This window comes from Bombina bombina, chromosome 1, assembly GCF_027579735.1.
Source record: "Bombina bombina isolate aBomBom1 chromosome 1, aBomBom1.pri, whole genome shotgun sequence".
Classification (NCBI taxonomy): Eukaryota; Metazoa; Chordata; class Amphibia; order Anura; family Bombinatoridae; genus Bombina; species Bombina bombina.
The window spans coordinates 1,268,849,118-1,268,874,042 of record NC_069499.1 but is presented as its reverse complement, the minus strand read 5'-3'; the positions used below and the strand labels follow the sequence as shown (position 1 = coordinate 1,268,874,042).

Below are 24,925 nucleotides of genomic sequence, written 5' to 3'. Positions count from 1 at the left end.
ATTTAATAGATCCCCTGTTAAAGGACAAAACAATTTAATTCTCCATAAAAAGTTTAAAGGGACATAAAACCCAATTTTTTTTCTTTAATGATTCAGGTAGAACATGCAATTTTAAACAACTTTCCATTTTACTTCTATTATCAATTGTACATTGTTCTCCTTGTATCCTTTGTTGAAAAGTATACCTAGGTAGGCTCAGGAACAGCAATGCACTTCTGGGAGCTAGCTACTGATTGGTGGCTGCACATATATGCCCCTTGTTATTGGCTCACATGATGTTTTCAGCTAGCTTCCTGTAGTGCATTGCAGCATCGTGAACAAAGGATACCAAGAGAATGAAGTTCATAATTGATAACAGAAGTAAATTGGAAAGTTGTTTAAAATTATATGCTCTATCTGAATTATAAAAGAAAATATTTGGGTTCTATGTCCCTTTAATTATTCTACGTGTTGCACAGTGATTTGTATATGTCCATAATTGGCCACAGCAAGGTATAAACTACATTCCACAGGCTGTTGCTGAATGGAAAAACAATGTCAATTTTGATAACAAAATGACAGTTTTAAATTATTTTGTATATTTTACAATGCTGAGATTCATTTCTGGTGAATATAAAATAAATGAAGGGGCATGAAATCCAAATGTTTTATTTCATGATATAGATACAGTTTACAATTAAAAAACCCCAGAAACAAACACAAAACAAACACAAAACTATCCAGTATATTTATACTATAAAATTTGCTTTGATCTCTTGGCACCCTTTGTTGAAAAGCAGATAGTTAAGCTCAGGAGCATGAATGTGTCTGGAGTACTATATAACAGAAGTTTTTCAAGAATGCCTTTAACAATATTATATATGCTCAAAAGTGTATACCACTGTTAAAATCCATAAAGTGCATCAGTCACATGAACACTACTTACACGGGTATGCTCTTTCCAAAGAATACCACAAGTACATTTTTATAATTGCCCATAGCTCCTGCTTTCTTTAGCAGATCAATGACAAATCCGGCTTCCTCCAATTATTGTGTGCCACCTTTGGTATCCAGCTCATGAGGCACGCAACGATTGGAGGAAGCCGGATTCGTCATCAATCTGCTAATGAAGGCAGGAGCTGTGGGCGGAGGATCAGCGTTATGTTTAGCATAACGCAAAGGTAAGTACTTTAAAAATAAGCGTCATTGTAAAGTTTAATGAATGAAAGTGCCCCTGTTTTTAAGATTACTTTTAGATGCCGGGCACTTATTCATTAAACTTTACAATCACTTTCAGATTTAAATTATATGAAAAACAGGAAAAATAAATAATACAATTGCATACAATTTTTTTTTCATTGTGCATAATTATATATTTTGGGCTAGATTACAAGTGGAGCACTAATTTATCGCGCACCCGTAACAGGCAAATCCCCCAATTTATGGGCGCGTGATAAATAACCAACCAATACAATTAGCACTCCAAAAATTAACCAGAGGTTAAAATATCCCCTAATTGCCCCCAAAATAATGTGTGAGTTTCCTTTTTTAATTAAAAAAAATGTAGCAGGGGGGCGGAGCTGACTGGATGCAGCAAGAAGGAGCTCTTGAGAGAAATACTGATTAACCTCTTCATTAACTTATTAGAGACCTCCTGTTTGGGGTATTTTTGCCCATGAGCTACAGGGGTCACATACCCTAAGTAAGCAGCTTTTAAAAGGCAGAGAGAAAAGGAAAAGAGGATCTTAAAAAACTGCTCTATCGAGCTGACACCACAGACTGAAGCGCCATCTTGGAGGAGCGTGTCTTGTTGCCCGACATGGAAACCCAAGTACTGTATGTTGCCATCAGAGATTTGCTGAAGGAGCATGGGAAGAGGCTGTGTGAAAGATTTGATACTCTTATTCTTACATTGCAAACGGCGCGGGCACGCCGTGATGCCGACACAGAGGAGAGCAGAGCAGTACAGAAGTCGCAGAATACCGCAGTACCTACAGACTCCCAGATGTACTCGTCATCACTGACATCAGTGAGTACAGACCTCAAGATGGGCATTCATACTCCCTCTGTCCCCGCAAGTGGCTTGCACTCATGGGGGACAATACAATTTGACCACTCACACATGGAGGCAGATACTGTGGAGCGCTGCAGCGCTCAAGCACTACTGAGCACGCTTCTCTCTGCTATCAGCTCTGCAGACGTAGCATGGCATTTCTGCAGGGAGCACAGCCAGAATATTCAGATGCACCGGACTTTGTGTCAGAGTTCCCCTGGGAATCTCTGGGCTGTCTGGCCTCGCCTGGGGGCTGATGGGTTTGCCCGCATGCAGACAGGATAATCAGTCTTTTCAGGCAGGGTCTGTGAGCAACTGTGCAGGTTTATTGGGACTGTGAGAGACTAAAGTGTACTGTTTCTCCTGCTCTGAGGTGCCCTATTTACTGTGGTCTACTGCTTACTGTATTTATGAAGGCATGCTGCCGGATTACCAGTTGAGGGCTGCCTTATGCTCCTATATATCTATTGGTGCTTTACATTGTTCATTGTATAATTCATATGCCTGTCCATTACATATATATATGCTTCTGATTGATATTCTATGTAAGAAAGTTTTCTATTATCTATGCCTTAGCTGGGACAATGTTTGGATTATTGTATAGTTTTGAGAGAGAACTCATTTATGGCATGGGTAAATTAAATGAAGGGAATATCACTACCAGGTTTAGATCCGCCCCCCACACACACATGTGTGGTAAGGGATACAAGGCCAGCTTTTCCCACGATTAATTATATCAATCTGCGTCACCCCTGTTCAACACTATAAATGTAGCGGTCTGCGTTTAAAAAGTGTTGCGTAAGAATCTAGATATGGGAACTGCTAGGGTTTACCTGGAATCATATAGTATGCTACTCCTTCTGACTATTAAAGCACCCCTGCCAAGCACTGCTAACGTTTTAGCCTTATCTCCCTAGTAGTACACTCAGTGGACATTGACCTCGCTATAGTACCCTATATTGGATTATAAGTTAACACTGCTACTCGCTTAACTAGTATTTGCTGTGCTAGGACCAAGAGAACTGCACCTATAGAACTGGCATAGGGTAAACATCCCCCCAGCGAGGTGACTTATCATTGGAAGCACAAATCGTTTTAACTTACTGACAGCCTCCTAGCTCGAAGTATATGTGTTTTCTTCTGGGTCAATGAGGAGAATTACATGATCAACTCCTCTAGAGTAAGTGCCCTCTGTATTTACTTTGCTCAGTATGTACACCAGAAATTATAGGATTTTAGTCACTCCCCCCCACTTATGTGGGGTAAGGGATAAATAATGTTTTAAATAGTGTTAAGCTGTTACATTAGTGCAACTGTCCCCTTAAGACTGCTGCTTACATTGGACTTGCAACCTGGGGAGTATGAGAGGCTGTCCCTCTGCGGGGCACCTCAGCACCAGAGACATAATCTGAATTATTGTTACCCCCCTGCACATAAGAGATTTAGGCAGGGGATAGGTTGAGCCTTAGGTCTAGAGCTGTAACGTCTTGTTGCAGCCAGCATATCTTACATACATTTGCTTGTCAGTACGTTAGTATCACTACCCACAATGTGTCAGAGGATACTTTATGAAGGCTTGAAAAAGTTGGATATGTGTATGTACAATATGTGCTTCAACATTGCTAATTCTGTACCGAAAATATTTGAATATCTATTTCCACTATTCATGTGTTCTTCCAGAAAACTGAGTGTATATGTATATGTATGTAGATTCTCCCAAGTGTCATTATACACTGGGTTCTGAATCTTGTGGCTCTTAAGAGGTTACTCCCTGTTTGTGCTCTTTAGGAGCAGCTATTTATCTAATGTAATGTAAAAATGTGAGTGCCTGCTTTAGAAATGCTGTTTGAGACTATAATTGGGAGACCAGGTATATAGATTCATACTAGTTCCTCCTAATATGCGAAAAGATAAACAACTATTTAGTTACACTATTCATGTGCTCCTCCAGAAAACTGTGTGTATGTGTATATGTATGTAGATCTCTTAAAGTGGCATTATACACTGAGTTCTGAATCTTATGGCTCTTAAGAGGTTACTTCCTGTCTATGCTCTTTAGGAGCGGCTATTTATCTAACGTAATGTAAAAATGTGAGTAACTGTTTTGTTGGCTGTACCTGAAACCTCTCTACAACCCTATCTACAATATTAGTACTTATATAACTGTTGAATATCCTATCCAGCAAAGTTAGAGTAACTTCTTGCTGGACTATCTTCCGCCCCCCACCATTCTTGTGCGGTAGGGACAAATACCTTCTCCTCTGCACTCTTTTCTGGTAGAGTTGAGCAGTCTCTACCCAGTCCGAAGTCCTAAACCTATGTTTTCCCCTGCATACATGTGAAAAGGCTCTTCGGGCCCCAATATAGGACATTCTCCTTTGTTTATTGTATTTTGGTTAATCAAAGAGTTTTGGAACTATAGTTTCATTAATGTTCAAGTTCCTATTAATGTTCAGTATGAATGTCAATCTATCCTTATAGTGGCAACTGTGATCAGTTCTGATACATCACTGATATCATTTAGTAGAGCAATTTTGATAGTGTTGTTTTGTACTTTATTTGTATGATTATTTACTTCACTCAAAGTTTGCCTACAATCTATATACAACAACAAGCTAACATATGATGAGGACTCTTTGAATTTCTATAGATGTCTTCAGATTGACCCTTACCACCAGATCCCATGAGTGGATCTCTAATATATTGAAGACGCCAGAGTGTTTAAATATTGAGAATCTTTATCCCTGTGAGTTTTGTCATCAGACAAGTACTAATTTCCAGGTCCCATAAGTGGATCTATTTTACTTTGTTGACACATGTTTGTCCTACTATTAAGTTATAAAATGGGGCTCCATTAGGGTCAATACCGTGCTCCTACTATTGTCTACTGTATTTATGTTTGAATGATGGAGCTGATGTCATGTAATTTTGTTTGAGATATTGCCTTACCTACTATGTCTGTACCTTGATGTATTTCACTGCCTCAATAAAAACATCTTTTCCAAAAAAAAAAAAAAATGTAGCATCTTTATGTTTTGTTAAAAATAACAGTACTAAGTAGTTTTTAAGTGTGCGGGTGTGGGGTGTTAGAATAAAAATGGCACTGAAAAGTGCCTTTACATAGCGGTCTATGGGGACTGTGTGTTCCCTGTAAATATATATGTACAATATCTCACAAAAGTGAGTACACCCCTCAAATTTTTGTAAATATTTTATTATATCTTTTCATGTGACAACACTGAAGAAATGACACTTTGCTACAATGTAAAGTAGTGAGTGTACAGTCTGTATAACAGTGTAAATTTGTTGTCCCCTCAAAATAACTCAACACACAGCAATTAATGTCTAAACCGTTGGCAACAAAAGTGAGTACACCCCTAAGTGGAAAAGTCCAAATTGGGCCCAATTAGCTATTTTCCCTCCCCATTATCATGTGACTTGTTAGTGTTACAAGGTCTCAAGTGTGAATAGGAAGCAGGTTTGTTAAATTTGGTGTTATCGCTCTCACACTCTCTCATACTGGTCACTGGAAGTTCAACATGGCACCTCATGGCAAAGAACTATTTGAGGATCTGAAAAAAAGAATTGTTGCTCTACATAAAGATGTTCTAGGCTATAAGAAGATTTCCAAGACCCTGAAACTGAGCTGCAGCATGGTGGGCAAGACCATACAGCAGTTTCACAGGACAGGTTTCACTCAGAACAGACTTCGCCATGGTCGACCAAAGAAGTTGAGTGCACATGCTCAGCGTCATATCCAGAGGTTGTCTTTGGGAAATAGACGTATGAGTGCTGCCAGCAATGCTGCAGAGGTTGAAGGGGTGGGGGGTCAGCCTGTCAGTGCTCAGACCATACACCGCACACTGCATCAAATTGATCTGCATGGCTGTCGTCCCAGAAGGAAGCCTCTTCTAAAGATGATGCACAAGAAAGCTCGCAAACAGTTTGCTGAAGACAAGCAGACTAAGATGGTGTCAAGCGTGTGTGGCAGCAACCAGGTGGTTAGTACAAAGACAGGTGTGTCTTGCCTACAGTCAAGCATGGTGGTGGGAGTGTCATGGTCTGGGCCTGCATGAGTGCTGCCGGCACTGGGGAGCTACATGAATGCCAACATGTACTGTGACATACTGAAGCAGAGCATGATCCCCTCCCTTTGGAGACTGGGCCGCAGGGCAGTATTCCAACATAACAAGCCCAAACACACCTCCAAGATGACCACTGCCTTGCTAAAGAAGCTGAGGGTAAAAGTGATGGACTGGCCAAGCATGTCTCTAGACCTAAACCCTATTGAGCATCTGTGGGGCATCCTCAAACGGAAGGTGGGGGAGCGCAAGGTCTTTAACATCCACCAGCTCTGTGATGTCGTCAGGAGTGGAAGAGGACTCCAGTGGCAACCTGTGAAGCTCTGGTGAACTCTATACCCAAGAGGGTTAAGGCAGAGCTGGAAAATAATGGTGGCCACACAAAATATTGACACTTTGGGCTTAATTTGGACATTTTCACTTAGGGGTGTACTCACTTTTGTTGCCAACGGTTTAGACATTAATGGCTGTGTGTTGAGTTATTTTGAGGGGACAACAAATTTACACTGTTATACAGGCTGTACACTTACTACTTTACATTGTAGCAAAGTGTCATTTCTTCAGTGTTGTCACATGAAAAGGTATAATAAAATATTTACCAAAATGTGAGGGGTGTACTCACATTTGTGAGATACTGTATATTCTTATATACATATATATTTATGTGTATATACAAATATTAACACATACATATGTATATATATATATATATAATCATATACATATATATTTTATATTTATATTTGCTGCCATCGCTGCACGACTTACTCCCTTTGCTGCACTAAGTTCTAAGCCGTGTCTGATGGAATGAAAACAAGGCTATGGAAGCTTCTATGCAATGTGAACGTGAGATTGCGTTCGCATTGCTCTACATTTGTAATACCAGCGCACATTAGCATGCGCTGGTATTACTGAGTGGATCACCAATATCATACTCACGTAAGCAATATTTTGCGCTCCACTCATAAACTGGCCCTTTATTAGTAATTAGATTTTGAGTTTAATGTCCCTAACTGTTCTAAGTGCCATTGTTTTTTTGTTTCCTTTCTGCAAGCACATGGGATTAAATTGTGCAAACATGAAATGGAGTTGACTAAACCAAATGCATTGCTGGGTAATAATGTGCACAATGAGCAAATGTAAATACAGGTATACCTCACTTTACAGCGCTTCACTTTACAGCGCTTCACTTTACAGCGCTTCGCTAATACAGCGCTTTGTGGAGCTGAAGTTTAACTTCCAGGAATTTTGAAACAGTGCTGTAATCTTTGTGAGATTGTGAGAAAAGTGACTGGCACCATTTTGCTATGCGCAGTTCACCCTTTTTACAGCATTACAGTGCAATCTGTGTCTCAGTGTTATAGTCTGGCAAGTTTTACTACAGTAATTGTTACTATTTTACAGGTACAGTTTCTATTGAATACTAATTGAAAACTGTGCTGTGCGAGTGTTAAACTAAACGTAGCACTATTGCACCCCTAATATATGTTAGTTCAAACATGTTATCAAGTTTTTAAACACACTGGCAAGTGAAAAGAAAGCTAAAACTGCCTTGTTTCACTTTAAGGCGGTTTTCACTTTACAGCGAAGCTCCGGTCCCTAACCCGCTGTATGAGCGGGGTATACCTGTATGTATTAGAAAAACTGTGAGGTAATTAGGAAGAAGACTGCAACATAAACCTTGCTAATTGGGTTCTTTGTTACAAAAATGATAAGGTGGCAATGCCTGCAGTTCCAGTGAGGCTTAATATTAAAGGGACATGAAACCCAAAAATGTTCTTTCATGATTCAGAGCAGTAAAGGCCAACTGGCAGCTCATGGGCCGCATGCGGTCTGCAGACCCTTATTGTGTGACCTGTCAACACTGAAGCATAAGGATATTGCAGCAGGTGCATGAAGCAGTCGCTTGGCACATTCCTTCAGTTTTGCAACACACAACAATGTTGCTTAAAATGACTTGCTTTATGGCAATCTTGAGAGTTTAAGTTTGACTTCAATGTACTATTAAAAAAAGGACAAAAATAAAAAGCACCGATGGAGAATGAGACAAAAGACAGACAGGCAAAGACAAACAGTTGGCAAATCAGCAGAAAAATAGCCAGCTCATTTGGTATCAAACAATCATTTTAGTTCTATACTGTTTAGTCAATTATAGTTGTGCTCTGTACAGCATAAGAAGGCTATTTCAACATTTAAAAACACACAAGTCACAAGTATAAAAATAATTATGATAGCAACACCTCAGCTACACTTCAGCCTGTCACGCTTCAAAGGGACCTAATGCTCTAATGAATGCGAGCATTTTAGTATTGTATTATTGCTCTCCTATACTCTCCCAACCTTTCCTAGAGGCTTCCTGTGACAGGGAAGAGAGGGGTCTTGTGGAAGGGGATACTGATGTTTGGTGGGTAGGACCATGCTGAAAGTGGGGCTATGGCATATTTATGAGCTGGGCTGTGCTTAGTCCGAGATGCCATGGGCAGAGCTGAGCCCGGCCCAAGAAACAAAGCCAGTTCCCCTGACAGAGGGAAGGACAGTGGCCAGACCTCATAACGTATAACATTTTTTATTATTGCAGTTTCATGTCCCTTTAAAGGGGCAGTATACACAAATTTTAATTTAACTGCATGTAATAGACACTACTATAAAGAAAAGATACTAATATAAAAATCCAGTGTAAAACCTTTTAAAAACTTATTTAGAAGCTCCCAATTTAAAACTGTTAATGAGATAAGCCTGGGACACCCACTGAAAGGGGCTGAGAGCAGAACCTACCCCCTCCCCGGCATATGAAAAGACCCATTAAACAAACAGAAGCAACCTGAAGTCTGTATACATCAGTATACATCTAAAACTTTGGGGCTTGGTTAAGAGTCTGAAAATCCGCACAAAGTTATTTAAAAATAAGCAAAACTATCCATTGCTACAAAAACTCTCCCAGATGGGCTATATAAATGGATCATCTACAAAACATTTATGCAAAGAAAATCTGGTGTATAATAGTGTCCCTTTAAGCATTTATAGTTGTATTTTACACCACACAAATATGAGTGATACACTTTGTGTCTATTGCATCAGTTGAGAAATAAAAATGCTCCTGGTCAAAATAACATGGAAAAAAATGTATTCAGGAATCACATAGTTATCTAATTTATTTTACCCTTTTTATTTAGAAGTAACACTAAATCCCCTTGTAAAATATTATAGCTTAGTAGTTAGTTTAACCTCCTGACTGCTGAGGCATTTTTCACAGTGACGCTAAAGCCCTTTTGAAACAATTTTCCAGTTGACTGCTATCATCAAATTTGCTTCATTCTCTTCATATCCTAAGTTGAAGGAGCAGCAATGCACTACTGGGGCATATACTGTATGTGCAGCCACCAATCAGTAGCTATGTCCCAGTAGTGCATTGCTGCTCCTGAGCCTACCTATATATGCATTTCAACAAAGGATAAAAAGAGAATTAAGCAAATTAGATATCAGAAATAAATTGGAATTATTATTTTTTTTTTACTCCATGCTCAATCTAAATCATGAAACTTTAAAAGTTTTTTTTTTGTGGGGCAAGCAAAGTGCATATTTGTGTCTTTTTTATATTGTGCATTTCATTAGATACATTTAGTTTGCAGAAATCCCCATAAATGAAACAATGTCACTAACAAAAATGCAGAAAATGAATCATTTTTGTTTTCATTGGTTATAAGTGATTTTTAGAGTGTCCTGTACATGATAAATAACATCATGTAGTAAATCATTATTTTCTAAAGGTTGCAATCAAACCCATTATGGCCCCCACAACACAAAACTTTCATTTTATATCTATGTTTTCCAGTATAAAGTGATTGAAATATCATCCCATTGTTTTTCATCATGTTGCAAATAAGTGGAAACAATACATCTAACCACACAATGTTTTAAAATTACACACAGTTTCGATTTTAGGAAGAGGTGAAAATACAATAGAAAAAGGACTCAAAGGGATATGAAACCGAAAAGCTAAACCTACATCCCTGTGTTTTCAAATAAAGATACAAAAGAAAGAATAAAAATTGATAATAGTAGTAATATTATAAATAGTAATAATAAATTAGAAAGTTGCTTAAAATTGCATGCTCTGTCTGGATCATGAAAAAAAATGTGGGTTTCATATCCCTTTAAAGGGACATTCCAGCCAAAATTGGAACCCACATGTATGCATTTCAGATTTGAATAGAAGCATTTTTGTAATATACATGAATTAGCAAAAATGCTTCTTATAAAAGCTATAGCTGTTTCAAAAGTGTATTTAAGTATGCACCGTGCACCAGCATTTTAAACACAGCACTTGCTCAGAGACCCTAAGGTGCTTGTACCATCTGGTAATAACTCAATTTGTTAATTGCTGACATGATACAAGCCCCACTGATGCACTGAGCAGTTGCAGTATTTAGAATTCTGGTCAACTGAAAATATGTTTCACATGCACATGCAGAGATGTTAATACTAAAACAGTGATAACTTTTAATATAAGCATTCTTGCCAATACAGATATATTGAAAATAAGTTTATTTTCAAAGATATATTTAATCTATGTGCCTGTTGTTACACATGAATCTTTACAACTAGTTATAAGATTTAATAGTATTCTCAGAGACAATTTTTGCAGAGTTTGGATGCACAGACCCAACATGTTTTAATAATTGTGTGAGCACTTCTGGAGATTAGTTAATATTACTGGCGACTGGGTCCTCTTAGCTATATAGGTTTTTAGTTTGGTACTGGTAGTGCTAACACAATGGGACAACCAATGCTTATTGCTGTATAACTGCATCTGTGAAGATTATTTGTTATATTGGTATTGATGATTAATGCTGTGAGATTCTGTATCCTGGTTGGATTTTTAAATGATTTTATGAGTTTATTACTCCTTATTTTTATAATAAATAAAGGTTACGTTTTATTTTTATGTGACGTAGCCTCCTTCTCTATACTTTATGGACTAATAAGTAAATGCTCTGGGAGAGTTTCTGTTACTTTCTCTTCGTTGTATATTTTTACTATGTAAATGGCATGGAGCACCCCCCACAATATATTTATAACATTAGATTAGTAATGACTTTATATTTGGGTATTGAGTGGGTTAATGCATTATATAGTCTCTTTACTATTTCTATTTTGGAATACAATCTGTAGTATATCTTGACGATGATGAATTCCACAAGCAGAATTACAGCTTGATTAACTTGATAAAGATTTCAGCTAAATGAAGTAGTAAAGCAGTTGTTGAGCAATATCAGCATACTTAAAGTAAAAATTAATCTTTCATGATTCATATACAGCAAGCAATTTTAAACAACTTTCCAATTTGCTTCCTTTAACAAAATGTGCGCAGTCTTTTTATATTTACACTTTTGAGTCACCAGCTCCTACTGCAAAAATTCACAGAATATACGTCAATGCATTTGTGATTGGCTGATGGCTGTCCCATGATAGAGGGGGAGGGGAAATAGCCATAACTTTGAAATTTGTCAGAAAAAAATCTTCTATTTATTTGAAGTTCAGACTAAGGGGCCTATTTACCAATGTGCGAGCGGACATGATACGAAGTAACGTATCATGTCCGCTGCACATCGCAGCATACACTGTCGGCATTTATCATTGCACCAGCAGTTCTTGTGAACTGCTGGTGCAATGCTGCCCCCTTCAGATTCAGGGGGTGTCAATCAACCCAATCGTATTCGATCGGGTTGATTTCTGTCCGCTGCCTCAGAGCAGGGGGACAAGTTATGGACCAGCAGTCTTTTCTGTAATTGTTCTCCGGGTGCTATCTCGCATGCTGGAGCTTCTCAGTCACCCAGCTGACTGCAGACCACATTATGTTGGAACCAAATTGTCTGCTCCCACAGTGACTGGATGGACAACAGGACCTAGTTCATACAGCTTATAATAATTATATTGAGCAAGTATTGTAGAATAAAACAACATTATTTCAAAATCAGCAACGCGTTTTGTGGTGACTACATTGCCTGTTTCTTCAAACTTAAAATACAGTGTTAAAATCCTACTTGCTCTATATACTAATACAAACCTGTTCGCTGTTCTGGATTAAACCTCTCCTATTGGCTAATGGACAGGTGTATAGAAATGATGTGCTAGTGGTGGATCTCTCATTATATGATTAGAATACCAACTACAATAACAATATATCAAAATATACGGCTCAAACAAAGCTTGTAAACAAATGTCAATATCCCAAGGTGAAACAAAATCAATGCACCACTGACTCGATAATCCTAATTTGTATTAATAAAAAAAATACGTACATAAAAGACATACATAATCTATGCCTACCACAAAATCACAGCTAATTAGCCCTCTCAATCATTCCAAACTTGTGTGTAGCACGCCAACCATTAGGCTGCTACCAATCTGCCCGTTGGAGGAGTCTATCACTAAAAACAAGCACACGTCCAATTCATGATGTATTTGATATAAATTAAGTCTACTCCTACCCATAAAACAATGTTCAATTGCACTTGAATCTACCAAAGTAAAACATCCAGACAAGAGTGATCTAAAACATAATGTATTGTCAAACCATAATATGAAATTATTGTAGTGTACTTCTCTCCCACAATATAAAACCATTATAGCGTTCTGGCATAAACATCCAGATATGCTACTAGTATCTCCTAAACAATAAAATAATGTGAGTTTATAAAAAAATCACTTATGAAAAAGCCCAATCATATATTTAGTTAATTATGACCTAACCATTAATGTGACACCAAACTATACAATACATAGCCTCACAGAAATATATCTTAATCTGCCCAGGTAATACTCATGTGGTAAGCTTACTACCCCAATAAGTATAGGTTAATAATATATAATGTGAAAATTATATATAATAATTAACAGTCTTACCTCTATAACTACAATAAATGTGTAAAACCCCATAAATTCTCATAATGAATACATATACTAGCCCTCTGATAAAGAAGAATATATGGTGCAAACACCCTCCAATACATGTAACAACTTATCCATAATTATAATAATATTAATAATCAAACAGACCCCAAAAAAGCAGAAATTATTCTCGATTAAAATAAATTCCTAACAATAACAGAGAAAATACAGAACATCAATGACCATAAATATCATATGCTAATAATGTGTATAAAAATGTATTTACTATGAACTAAATAACAATTTAATGAAAATAGTTAAAAAAAATCACAAACAATACATTAGTACCTAAAAGTGTAATTTTGGTATAATTCATAGGCAATATTTTATTTAAAATAGATGAATATCCATTATAAATAAATACCATAACCCCTAACAAAACTCCAATTAAAAAAATACAGCCATATCCACGTTCATTCATTCCACAGTTTGGTTATCCAAAAAGTTTCTCTACGTCTAAGACAAATTAAAGCTTTAGGTAATGCTTTAGAGCTTTTTAACCCTTATGTTGAATAGAATAGAGTCTCAAAACACTATAAACCAGATTACAAGTGGAGCGCAAAATTATGCACCTCAGCGATCACAGGGGTTTGCGCTCATCGGGCTTACCGCTAGTATTACAAGTTGAAAGTAAACGCGATCGCTTGAGTGCAATTGCTATTTACGCTAGCATGATTACCACTGCGATTTTAGAGCTCTGGTTAACTGTTTTTCGAAACATAGAAGTTGCACAAAACACATCAAAAATACATTACAAAGTATAGTTACACTCATAATAACACCATCTAATAAAGATTATTAAAAATATATAAATATTGCACAAAGAAGTTATAAAAGCTCAAAGTTATGAGATCTGAGGTGCTAGAACAAAAAAGGCAGACAAAGGGCTTTAACATTGGTATACATACATATATACAGTATGTCTAAAGATGTATATGTATGTATATAGAAATGTCTATATGTGTACATATGTATTTATGTATTTGTGTGTATATACGTATTTACAGACATATATACACATATAAACACATAAATAAATATGTACACATATATAGGCAAATATACAAGTGCATTGGAGCCCTTTGCAGTTAAGTAGATGAAAACATGTTAAAACATATTTATGCAATATTCATTTTTAATAAAGGTTAAAAGCTCACTTCTAGCGCAATTAACGCTCGAGCAAAAGCTTTAATTTGCGCTCCACTCGTAATTTGGCCCAATGTAATTTGAATTTTTTCAAGCACTACCCAAGTGCTGAACCAAAAATTGCGTGGCTCCTAAACTTACATTTCTGCTTTTCAAATAAAGATACCAAGAGAATGAAGGAAAATTGATAATAGGAGTAAATTAGAAAGTTGTTTAAAATGGCATGCTCTATCTGAAATAAAAGGGTTTCATAGCCCTTTAAAACGCTATTGTATGTGTTTTTAAGTCAAATAAAGAATTAAATCAACTCTGAAACCTATGCAGCAGTAATTGAACCTCCTTTATAGCCTATAATATATAAATGCAGCTGTGATTAATCCCACTGTTGTCAGTAGCACAGCAATGATTTAACTGGCAATCTGGCCCATGGTAAGAAAATATTTGTTTAAAAATAAAATGTTCTTATGAAATGGTTCATTTTGTTTTAACTTATGCGCAAAGTGTCTGTGTGCATGAAATATGTATATTAGCATGGTGATGGAGGAAAAAGTTTTCAGAGTGAATGGAGCGAAACACTTGTACTTTGCCAACATTGGTTTATATTATGATATTTTTGGTAATGAAAGTATTGCTTGTTGTGCTTTCAATCCGATGCTGTGAAATAGTTTAAAGGGATACTAAACCCAAATTTTTATTATTCGATAGAGCATGCAATTTTAAGGAACTTTCTAATATACTCCTATTATCAATTTTTCTTTGTTCTCTTGGTATCTTTATTTGAAAAAGCAGAAATAAAAGCTTAGGAGTCCATTTTTGGTTTAGGACCATGGATAGCACTTGCTGATTGGTGGCTACATGTAGTACAACAAGTAGCCAGCTGCCTTGCCCGGGGTTAGCCTGCTGGGGGGACCGGTGTTCTCCAGTCTACTTCACGTGCACTACCAGTAGTGCATTCCCACATGTAAGTTGCCCTTTTTATGTTCTCATTTGATTTCTGATCTCGGACATAAATACCCTATGAGGCACCTCCTTCTTGTCTCTTTTCTTCATTGCAGCTGCCAGGGACCCATGATCTCTTACCAGGAGTGCTGACTCGTTTGTCGGGCTTTGTCAATGGACTTTTTCTTTTTTAGCATATCTTAATATATATTTTTTCATTTTTATATTGTTATACTTGTGCACTAGTGAGTGCCCCTTTTTACATGTACAATACATGTGGTTGATATTACAATTGTTTCTTTTCACACAGCTATATATACATACATATTTCTTTTGTTATATAGTATTCAGAGAGGGATACAATGGGTCCATTGGGACAGATTTAACTCGTTAAAGGATCTTTTGAATCCCTTCACATGTAAAGTCTCAAAGGGGAACAGAAAAGGTGCCCCCAATGTCTCCTGACCCCGAGGAACACCTATCTGTACCACTATGGTCACCCTATCCCTCATCCCATATAGTCACTTAACAGACAGCAAAGTGTTAAATTAAGTATTCTAGGTCAGGCATGGAGTTAAGTCCCTTGGGGGAAATAGTGTGCAATTTCCCCTCTTATTGGTTTAGGGATATGGTCAATTAGGACAATTTTACTGGCGCGACAGGATAACCTGCCTCCATCCAGTGGCGTGCGACTGGTTGGTCAGAATGGGTATTTTTAACCGTCTGTCACATAGCCATTCAATGGTTGGACATACATTCTCTCATTGTTAGCCATACATTCTCTGATTGTCCCCTGTGTCTTCACTGCAGAATGTTTGCCACATGGGCAAAATAGCAAGTACACCACAAAATTAGTAGTACAAGTTATAGAATGTCGAATTAGGAATTTTTTGTTATTATGTGGATGGTTAAACATCTTTGTAGCAATAAGTCCATTGCATGTAGTACAATGGGGCATTTATAACATCCTTTAATGGGTCTCTCTTATAAACCCCTAGTAGTATAGCATTTAACAGGATCTGTTTGGATCAACAGGTCTCTTAGGTTAGTATTCTGTTTGTATCCAATCATAGGAGTGACCTGGCAGGCAAAACTTAGTTTTGGATCCAAACCCAGTATATGCCAATGTTCATTCATGAGTTGTCCCAGTTTATTATAAATATGTTGTTAGAATAAAAAACAAATGTGTAAACCAATATACACCACGAAGCGCTGTTATATCTATATCATAGAATGAAAATACAAAGTTATAAATACAAAATTATAATGCTATATATTAGATATGTTATGATAAACTGAATGAACTATAAATGTTCTATCGACCAGTTTATTATACAATCCTGTGATATTTGGTCAGTCCAGAAAGTACTCACTTTAGAGAAGCATGTGTGAAAAATCAGTCTACTATTCTTTTTGTGTCCCTATGAGTCTGCCGTAGATCCGGAGTGCACGCTGTGATCTTGTGGCATACGGCCGAGGGTTTGTTTACTTCCTGTTACTTGCAGCACCGCTTGTTGGAGCGTCCGATACTGGGATAGATACATCCATGCACAGGATTTGACGGACCAGACGCTACTTGTAGTGACTTTTCTGTGACTACTCAGTGGGTGTTTGTACGGACCGAAACATACCCAAGTGGAGGATTGCTCGTCAACTGGATATTACATTACAGTGCCTGCTTTTTATGGATATCTTGTGAGTGTGTAATTTTATGTGTGCAGTGTGATTAAAAATGATAATCTACACTTGAGTCCACGCGTCTCTCTATTTCTCATTACAGTTTTTAAATAAGAGAATATTAAATAAGTTCTGTATTATGCCTGCATGTTTAACCACATTTTCCTGACATATAAATTATATAAATTTTATGGTTTTCTAATGGTGGCTGTTGTCACTTTTAAATTCTGATGAAATGAAATGTGGGACCTTATCAAAAACATTGTAGGTTTTTGCAAAGGGTAGGTTTAGTAAGCCCTTCTTGAAATTTTGACAGGCCCAGACTGAGGCCAGCCAGGGGTTTAAATGTACATGTTCTGTTCTGATATAAGCTAGCACCATGACATGGGTTGCAAGGGCCAGATAAACTATAGAATAGGTATGCACCCCAATCTTCTCTAGGAGGTAGAAAAGGTACAATAACATAACCTATAGAGGTAAATTACAAGAAACATAGGAAAAATAAAAAAAGGCATTGCATTATTTGATACTAGTTAAACATGTTACGTATAATTTGATTTTGAGTATATTGCCCTTTGGTTTTGTTTTAATTTAGTAAACTTGTTACAGCATTTTTTAAAACAATGTTGTTGAAGAGTAGGGCTTAGGATCACTACTGGGTGCTAGCTTAACATATCTGGTAAGCCAATGGCATGAGGCGTATATGAGCAGCAACCATTACCATGTGCTGCCCAGTATTATTAGTATTATTGCTTCTCCTGAGCTACCTAAGTATGCTTTTAAAAAATAGAAAACAGAAAGAGAGAGCGCCTAATGGTGTAATATCGTCAAGATCAGAGTGGTACAGGTATAAAAAGTCTCTGCCAAATGGATACTCACAAAGAGCTTGGCACTCGCAAGTAGTGCATATAGGCGGGCTGACCTTTATACAGCAGTCAGTACACTGAATAATGGAAGTCGTATCGAAATCTGTAGTAATAGAAAAAGAAACACAAAAGACCAATAGTGCAATATCGTCTGAATCCGAAATGGGCACAGCAAAGGGCACAGTGTCAGCAAGATGTATACTCACAATGGAGTTGGCACTCCCAAGTAGTGCATTAGGGCAGGCTGACCTTCATACAGCAGTCAGCGCGCTGATAGTTAGTAGCTGTAGTTGGTAGCTGTAGCTGTTATCGGCTTAGGCTTGTCCTCTGCTCACCGGCGTGCGTGCTGAATACTCAGCTATAGCAAGGCTGTTAGCTGTGGAAAGTAAAACCTCTAGGTATGCCGTGAACACACCCAGAGATGCACCTGAGGCTCGTTCCAGGCTTCAGAAAACACAAGGTGCATACAAAAAGGTAAGCCACTGAAAATGGGTGACTAAAAAGTTTTTTTTAAAAAACAAATTAGAGAAGGAAGTCAGCGGACAAAATGTTAGGTAAAAATAATCTAAAAGAGGTTTATTTAAGAGCTATAACAACGCGTTTCTCGGCCGAATAAAGCTCACTGGCCGTTTCATCAGGTAAGTGTATAGGTATAGCGGGAAAACCACATTTAAAAATACATAGGGAGGTCATGATTGGTTAGTACATCCACCAATAGATGACCAAACATTTTGTTACATTTAAAATACAATATTTTGCTGACATCCTAACAAAATACTTTCGTTACATATAATCACAAAAAAAGAAAATGGTGTGTACATGGAAACAATGTTAAAAAATATATATAATTTAGAAACCGCGGAGGAAACATTTTGTTCTTTAACAGGATACTAAGCAGCTCATTATTATCCTGTCATAATAAAAGAAATGGACAAAAAATTGTAGGGACAAATGAGGCCACAAGAACTATAGAAATTGAACATCAAATTGATAATTCTGCTGTTTTAATAATGTATTAAATTACAGATTCTAGTCGAGTCTTCAATGTCATGTACTGTGTAAGTCCCTGTGTTATGAATGACCGTAATAAGTATTGTTGACGCTCACTCATTGAGACACAATTTATTTTATATATATATAATATATGCATTTGAAATGGTATGATAGAATTCTTATACCTATAATACATGATGCAATATAACTGATACTATGTACTTTGAAATAAAAATGGCAATGTATTTGGTGTGTTCTATTTAAAAACATCACACTACAGGGAAACTATTTTATGCCTGTATAGAATATGCAGATAATAGTGTAGGTAATTTAATAAAATTATGTTTATTACTTAAATGCTGCCAGATCCAAGTTAGAATTCAGCCCTGAAGGCCACAGAGTATTCAACTTGTGAATCCAGAAGGTTTCACGTTGTCTTAATTTAATAATTCTATTATAATCTGTTGAAGGGGGTATATAGTCTATAGGATAAAATTGAAAATTTCAGGATTGCCCTGATGTTTATTCAGGCAAGGTCTGGTATGCTATGTTTAATCTTTTTCTTTTTGCAATTTTTACAATTGCGTAAATGTACCTCCCTACCTAGTTCTTGCTTTTCTTGAGGTACGACCCACGTATTGGGCCCCCACATATACATTCAAGGACATAAATTACAAAGAATAGAATTACAATTTAAAAAATTTTTGATAGGAAAAATTTCCCCGGTTATTTTTGGAGGTAAAATTTTCATACCAGATGGATGTATTTGCAAGTATTACAGCCTCTTTTCCCACATTTGTAGACTCCTATGTGACTAAGAAAATTTGTGTTATAGAAGAACCCAAATCCCAGAAAAAGACCTTTCATTTAGACCAAGAGGCACAAGAGGGAGAGGTATTGCCACCAAAGAAAGAAAAACATAACAAATTAGATAAGGGCATTTTTAACTTATCATCCCACATCTTATCCATAGAGGAAAAAAGAATTCTTCATAAGGGTTTATCATTTTGTCCCACCCCAATCCCCACAATACTTTAATCTTTTTGTAGACCTAAATAGATTTACCAGGAAACTATCATTGCAAAAATATTTTGCCCAAAAAAATTTAAAAAAACATAATCTTTTAGAGAACGATACTATCTGCATTCTTACTGATAATATGAATATGGGAGAAAGAATTATCTCTACCCAAGGCTCTATAAATTCTCTTACTGATCAACTTTTTGAAAGTGTCATTCATACTGACGTAAAAATGAAATCATCATTCTCTCCTCCATTGGGATGTAGCCAATATGTTGAAATTTACCATAATTTAGTAATCGACGATCTTGAAAAAATCTCTTTAAAGTCATCAAAAAAGAATTTTTACAAATTACAAGGTGAAAGGAAGGCAGTCTCCTCCCTCGCAGACAACCCCAATATCATCATACGGGATGCTGACAAGGGAGGAGGAATAGTGATACAAGATTTTTGTGACTACTTATCAGAAGCCAAACGGATTCTGAATGACAACAATTACTATAGAGTCCTAAAAACAGACCCCACACCTATTTTTTAAAAGAATATCATATATTGATTGAAAGAGGCTCCAATCTTAATATTCTAAATAAAGATGAAAGAAATTTTCTCAAAGTTAGCAACCCAAGTGTAGCACATTATTATCATTTGCCAAAAATCCATAAGGATCAAAAACACCCCCCTGGCCGACCAATTATTGCAGGGATAGACAACTTAACATATAATTTATCTTACTACATTGATCTTTTTTTACAGAAACATGTTGTTGGCCTCAGATCCTACATTAAAGACAGTACGCATCTACTTAACAAAATTAAGGACTTTAAAAATAATGGTGACCTAATATGGATACCTGTGACGTTAGTTCTCTCTATTCCAACATTTCTCACGAATTAGGCTTACAGACAATCTTGCTAAAACTAAATGAAGATCACTACATGCCCCACTTTCAAAAAGAGTATATTATAGATTGTATTAGATTCATTTTACAACATAATTTATTTTATGTTTCAGGATTTATTTTACTTACAAATCAAGGGTACGGCCATGGGCACCAGATTCGCCCCCAGCTTTGCCAACATTTTTATGGGCATATTTGAGGACATTTACATCTTTAATTCCTCAGCTGGGGCGAGTCCTGGTGTTCTATGGCCGCTACATTGATGACTTGATTTTCCTATGGAGAGGTGACCTTTCCTCAGCAACACTGTTTGCTGCTTCCCTTAACCAAAATGATTTTGGTTTGTCATTTACTGCTGACATCAACAAGCAGACAATAGATTTTTTAGATTTGACACTAAGCTGGGACCAGTTAGGAAATCTTTGCTCAAAAACATTTTTAAGAAAGTAGACAGCAATAGTTATTTAAATTTCAAAAGTAACCATCATATAAACTGGCTATCAAACATCCCCTTCAGTCAATTCGAAAGAATTCGACGCAATTGTTCATCGCTAGAATCCTTTGACCTGCAGAGTAAAATCATCTATCAAAGGTTCCTTGATAAAGGTTATCCTAACGACCTTTTGATAACCTGTAGAGACAAGGCCAGACTCCTAGATAGGGATACTTTACTAAACAAAAATAAGACTCATAACAAAAAAAGAGAGAATGATAATTTTTCAGCAAAACCATTGTTTATCACTCAATACAATAATAATCATAAACAGATAAGACAGATTCTTAACAAACATTGGCCAATAATACTTAGAGATCCCATCTTAAAAAATTTAGTAGATAGATATCCCAAAATCGTATACACAGGGCTCCTACTCTGAGGAGTAAGCTAGCTCCCAGTAAAAAAGTGAAACACATTTTTTTTCTACAAAAATCCAACAATAACACAAATTTTCTTAGTCACATAGGAGTCTACAAATGTGGGAAAAGAGGCTGTAATACTTGCAAATACATACCATCTGGTATGAAAAATTTTACCTCAAAAATAACCGGGGAAATTTTTCCTATCAAAAATTTTTTAAATTGTAATTCTATCTTTGTAATTTATGTCCTTGAATGTATATGTGGGGCCCAATACGTGGGTCGTACCTCAAGAAAAGCAAGAACTAGGTGGGGAGAACATTTACGCAATTGTAAAAATTGCAAAAAGAAAAAGATTAAACATAGCATACCAGAACATTGCCTGAATAAACATCAGGGCAATCCTGAAATTTTCAAATTTTATCCTATAGACTATATACCCCCTTCAACAGATTATAATAGAATTATTAAATTAAGACAACGTGAAACCTTCTGGATTCACAAGTTGAATACTCTGTGGCCTTCAGGGCTGAATTCTAACTTGGATCTGGCAGCATTTAAGTAATAAACATAATTTTATTAAATTACCTACACTATTATCTGCATATTCTATACAGGCATAAAATAGTTTCCCTGTAGTGTGATGTTTTTAAATAGAACACACCAAATACATGCCATTTTTATTTCAAAGTACATAGTATCAGTTATATTGCATCATGTATTATAGGTATAAGAATTCTATCATACCATTTCAAATGCATATATTATATATATATAAAATAAATTGTGTCTCAATGAGTGAGCGTCAACATACTTATTACGGTCATTCATAACACAGGGACTTACACCAGTACATGACATTGAAGACTCGACTAGAATCTGTAATTTAATACATTATTAAAACAGCAGAATTATCAATTTGATGTTCAATTTCTATAGTTCTTGTGGCCTCATTTGTCCCTACAATTTTTTGTCCATTTCTTTTATTATGACAGGATAATAATGAGCTGCTTAGTATCCTGTTAAAGAACAAAATGTTTCCTCCGCGGTTTCTAAATTATATATATTTTTTAACATTGTTTCCATGTACACACCATTTTCTTTTTTGTGATTATATGTAACGAAAGTATTTTTGTAGGATGTCAAGCGAAATATTGTATTTTAAATGTAACAAAATGTTTGGTCATCTATTGGTGGATGTACTAACCAATCATGACCTCCCTATGTATTTTTAAATGTGGTTTTCCCGCTATACCTATACACTTACCTGATGAAACGGCCAGTGAGCTTTATTCGGCCGAGAAACGCGTTGTTATAGCTCTTAAATAAACCTCTTTTAGATTATTTTTACCTAACATTTTGTCCGCTGACTTCCTTCTCTAATTTGTTTTTTAAAAAAACTTTTTAGTCACCCATTTTCAGTGGCTTACCTTTTTGTATGCACCTTGTGTTTTCTGAAGCCTGGAACGAGCCTCAGGTGCATCTCTGGGTGTGTTCACGGCATACCTAGAGGTTTTACTTTCCACAGCTAACAGCCTAGCTATAGCTGAGTATTCAGCACGCACGCCGGTGAGCAGAGGACAAGCCTAAGCCGATAACAGCTACAGCTACCAACTACAGCTACTAACTATCAGCGCGCTGACTGCTGTATGAAGGTCAGCCTGCTCTAATGCACTACTTGGGAGTGCCAACTCCATTGTGAGTATACATCTTGCTGACACTGTGCCCTTTGCTGTGCCCATTTCGGATTCAGACGATATTGCACTATTGGTCTTTTGTGTTTCTTTTTCTATTACTACAGATTTCCGATACGACTTCCATATATTCAGTGTACTGACTGCTGTATAAAGGTCAGCCCGCCTATATGCACTACTTGCGAGTGCCAAGCTCTTTGTGAGTATCCATTTGGCAGAGACTTTTTATACCTGTACCACTCTTGATCTTGACGATATTACACCATTAGGCGCTCTCCTCTTTCTGTTTTCTATTTTTTCAGTTCAACCGATTTACCACCGGTTTGGAGTGGAGCAGCCTTCCAGAATTATTGATTTCAACAATGTTTATTTCATCTATCTATCAATGACTCTGCACTATATGTGAAATCGTTTGTATTGTGTTTTTTATATATATTTTTCAATAATATAATATTTCATTATATCCTATTTATTTTCAATACAAGTAACACTGTATCACTTGATTTATATGTATGCACTTTTTTAGGGGATGAAGTTTTTATAAAATACACACCATCGCTTATGTGAAGTCACTTATCTACTTATCCAGACCTATTCAGTTTCTTAGGTGTACACTTTAAATAAGACATCTTATATATATTTTTAGCGGTTATATTCACCCAGGTGCCAATACTCACACAAATAGCACAATCCACTTACACACATTTATATGCACATACCTTGTATATTAATATAGCGCACCCTATTGTATGATTTTATATCGTACATTTCTATCTTGCTTTTAAAAAAGGCTACCAATAGAATAAAGCAAATTTGATAAAAGAAGTAAACTGGATTTTTTGTTAAAATCACATGTTCTATCAGAATCATAGAAGTTTAATTGTGACTTTACTTTCCCTTTAACACATTTTTTTTCTAAAGACTCATTAAGCTATCTTACCTTGTGCCCCAAAGTACCTGTTTTGAAAGGCAGTCATTCTACCTCACTGTAACACTGACATCTTACTAAACAATAAATAAAGAACAATAATGCCAAGAAATTGTAAATGTCAGTTTCGTTTATGAACTAGATCTAATTGACAAAACACCAGTTCCTCGGTTGATCATGGGTTTCACAAGGTTAATTTTTGCTATTAATAATCCTATATAATAAAAGGCCAAGTGTGTTTGTCCGAAGCTGTCATGCACAGTAGAGACTGCGCGCAAGGACAAACACACCTGGCCTTCCAACTGACCTGGCGTGTGATGGAGTGTGCGTGGCCGGGCGGGCGCAACGTCGGCAGGGCCAGGCATGACGGGGCGGGGCCAGATGCCGGGCAGACAGAGAGCTCTAAAGAGGGGGCATAGAGAGAGGGAGAGAGACAGCAAAAGAGAGGGGGGAGAGAGAGCACAAAAGAGAGGGGGGAGAGCACAAAAGAGAGGTTGGAGAGTGCACAAAAGAGAGGGGGGAGAGAGCACAAAAGAGAGGGGGAGAGAGCACAAAAGAGAGGGGGAGAGAGCACAAAAAGAGAGGGGGGAGAGAGCACAAAAGAGAGGGGGAGAGAGCACCAAAAGAGAGGGGGAGAGAGCACAAAAGAGAGGGGGGAGAGAGCACAAAAGAGGGGGAGAGAGCACAAAAGAGAGGGGGAGAGAGCACAAAAGAGAGGGGGAGAGAGCACAAAAGAGAGGGGGGAGAGAGCACAAAGAGAGGGGGGGGAGCACAAAAGAGAGGGGGAGAACACAAAAGAGAGGTGGAGAGAGCACAAAATAGAGGAGGGAGAGAGCACAAAAGA

At 36.9% G+C, this 24,925-nt stretch overlaps 1 protein-coding gene across 1 annotated transcript in view; it reads right to left on the bottom strand.

The window, feature by feature from the left end:
* The window catches only part of JPH3 (junctophilin 3), a 377,966-nt gene that overhangs the window by 1,439 nt on the left and 351,602 nt on the right, over positions 1-24,925 (bottom strand). Inside the window, exon 5 of the mRNA XM_053701187.1 lies at positions 8,927-8,942. Coding sequence (XP_053557162.1) covers positions 8,927-8,942 — 16 coding nt within the window. The remainder of the gene's footprint in view (positions 1-8,926; positions 8,943-24,925) is intronic.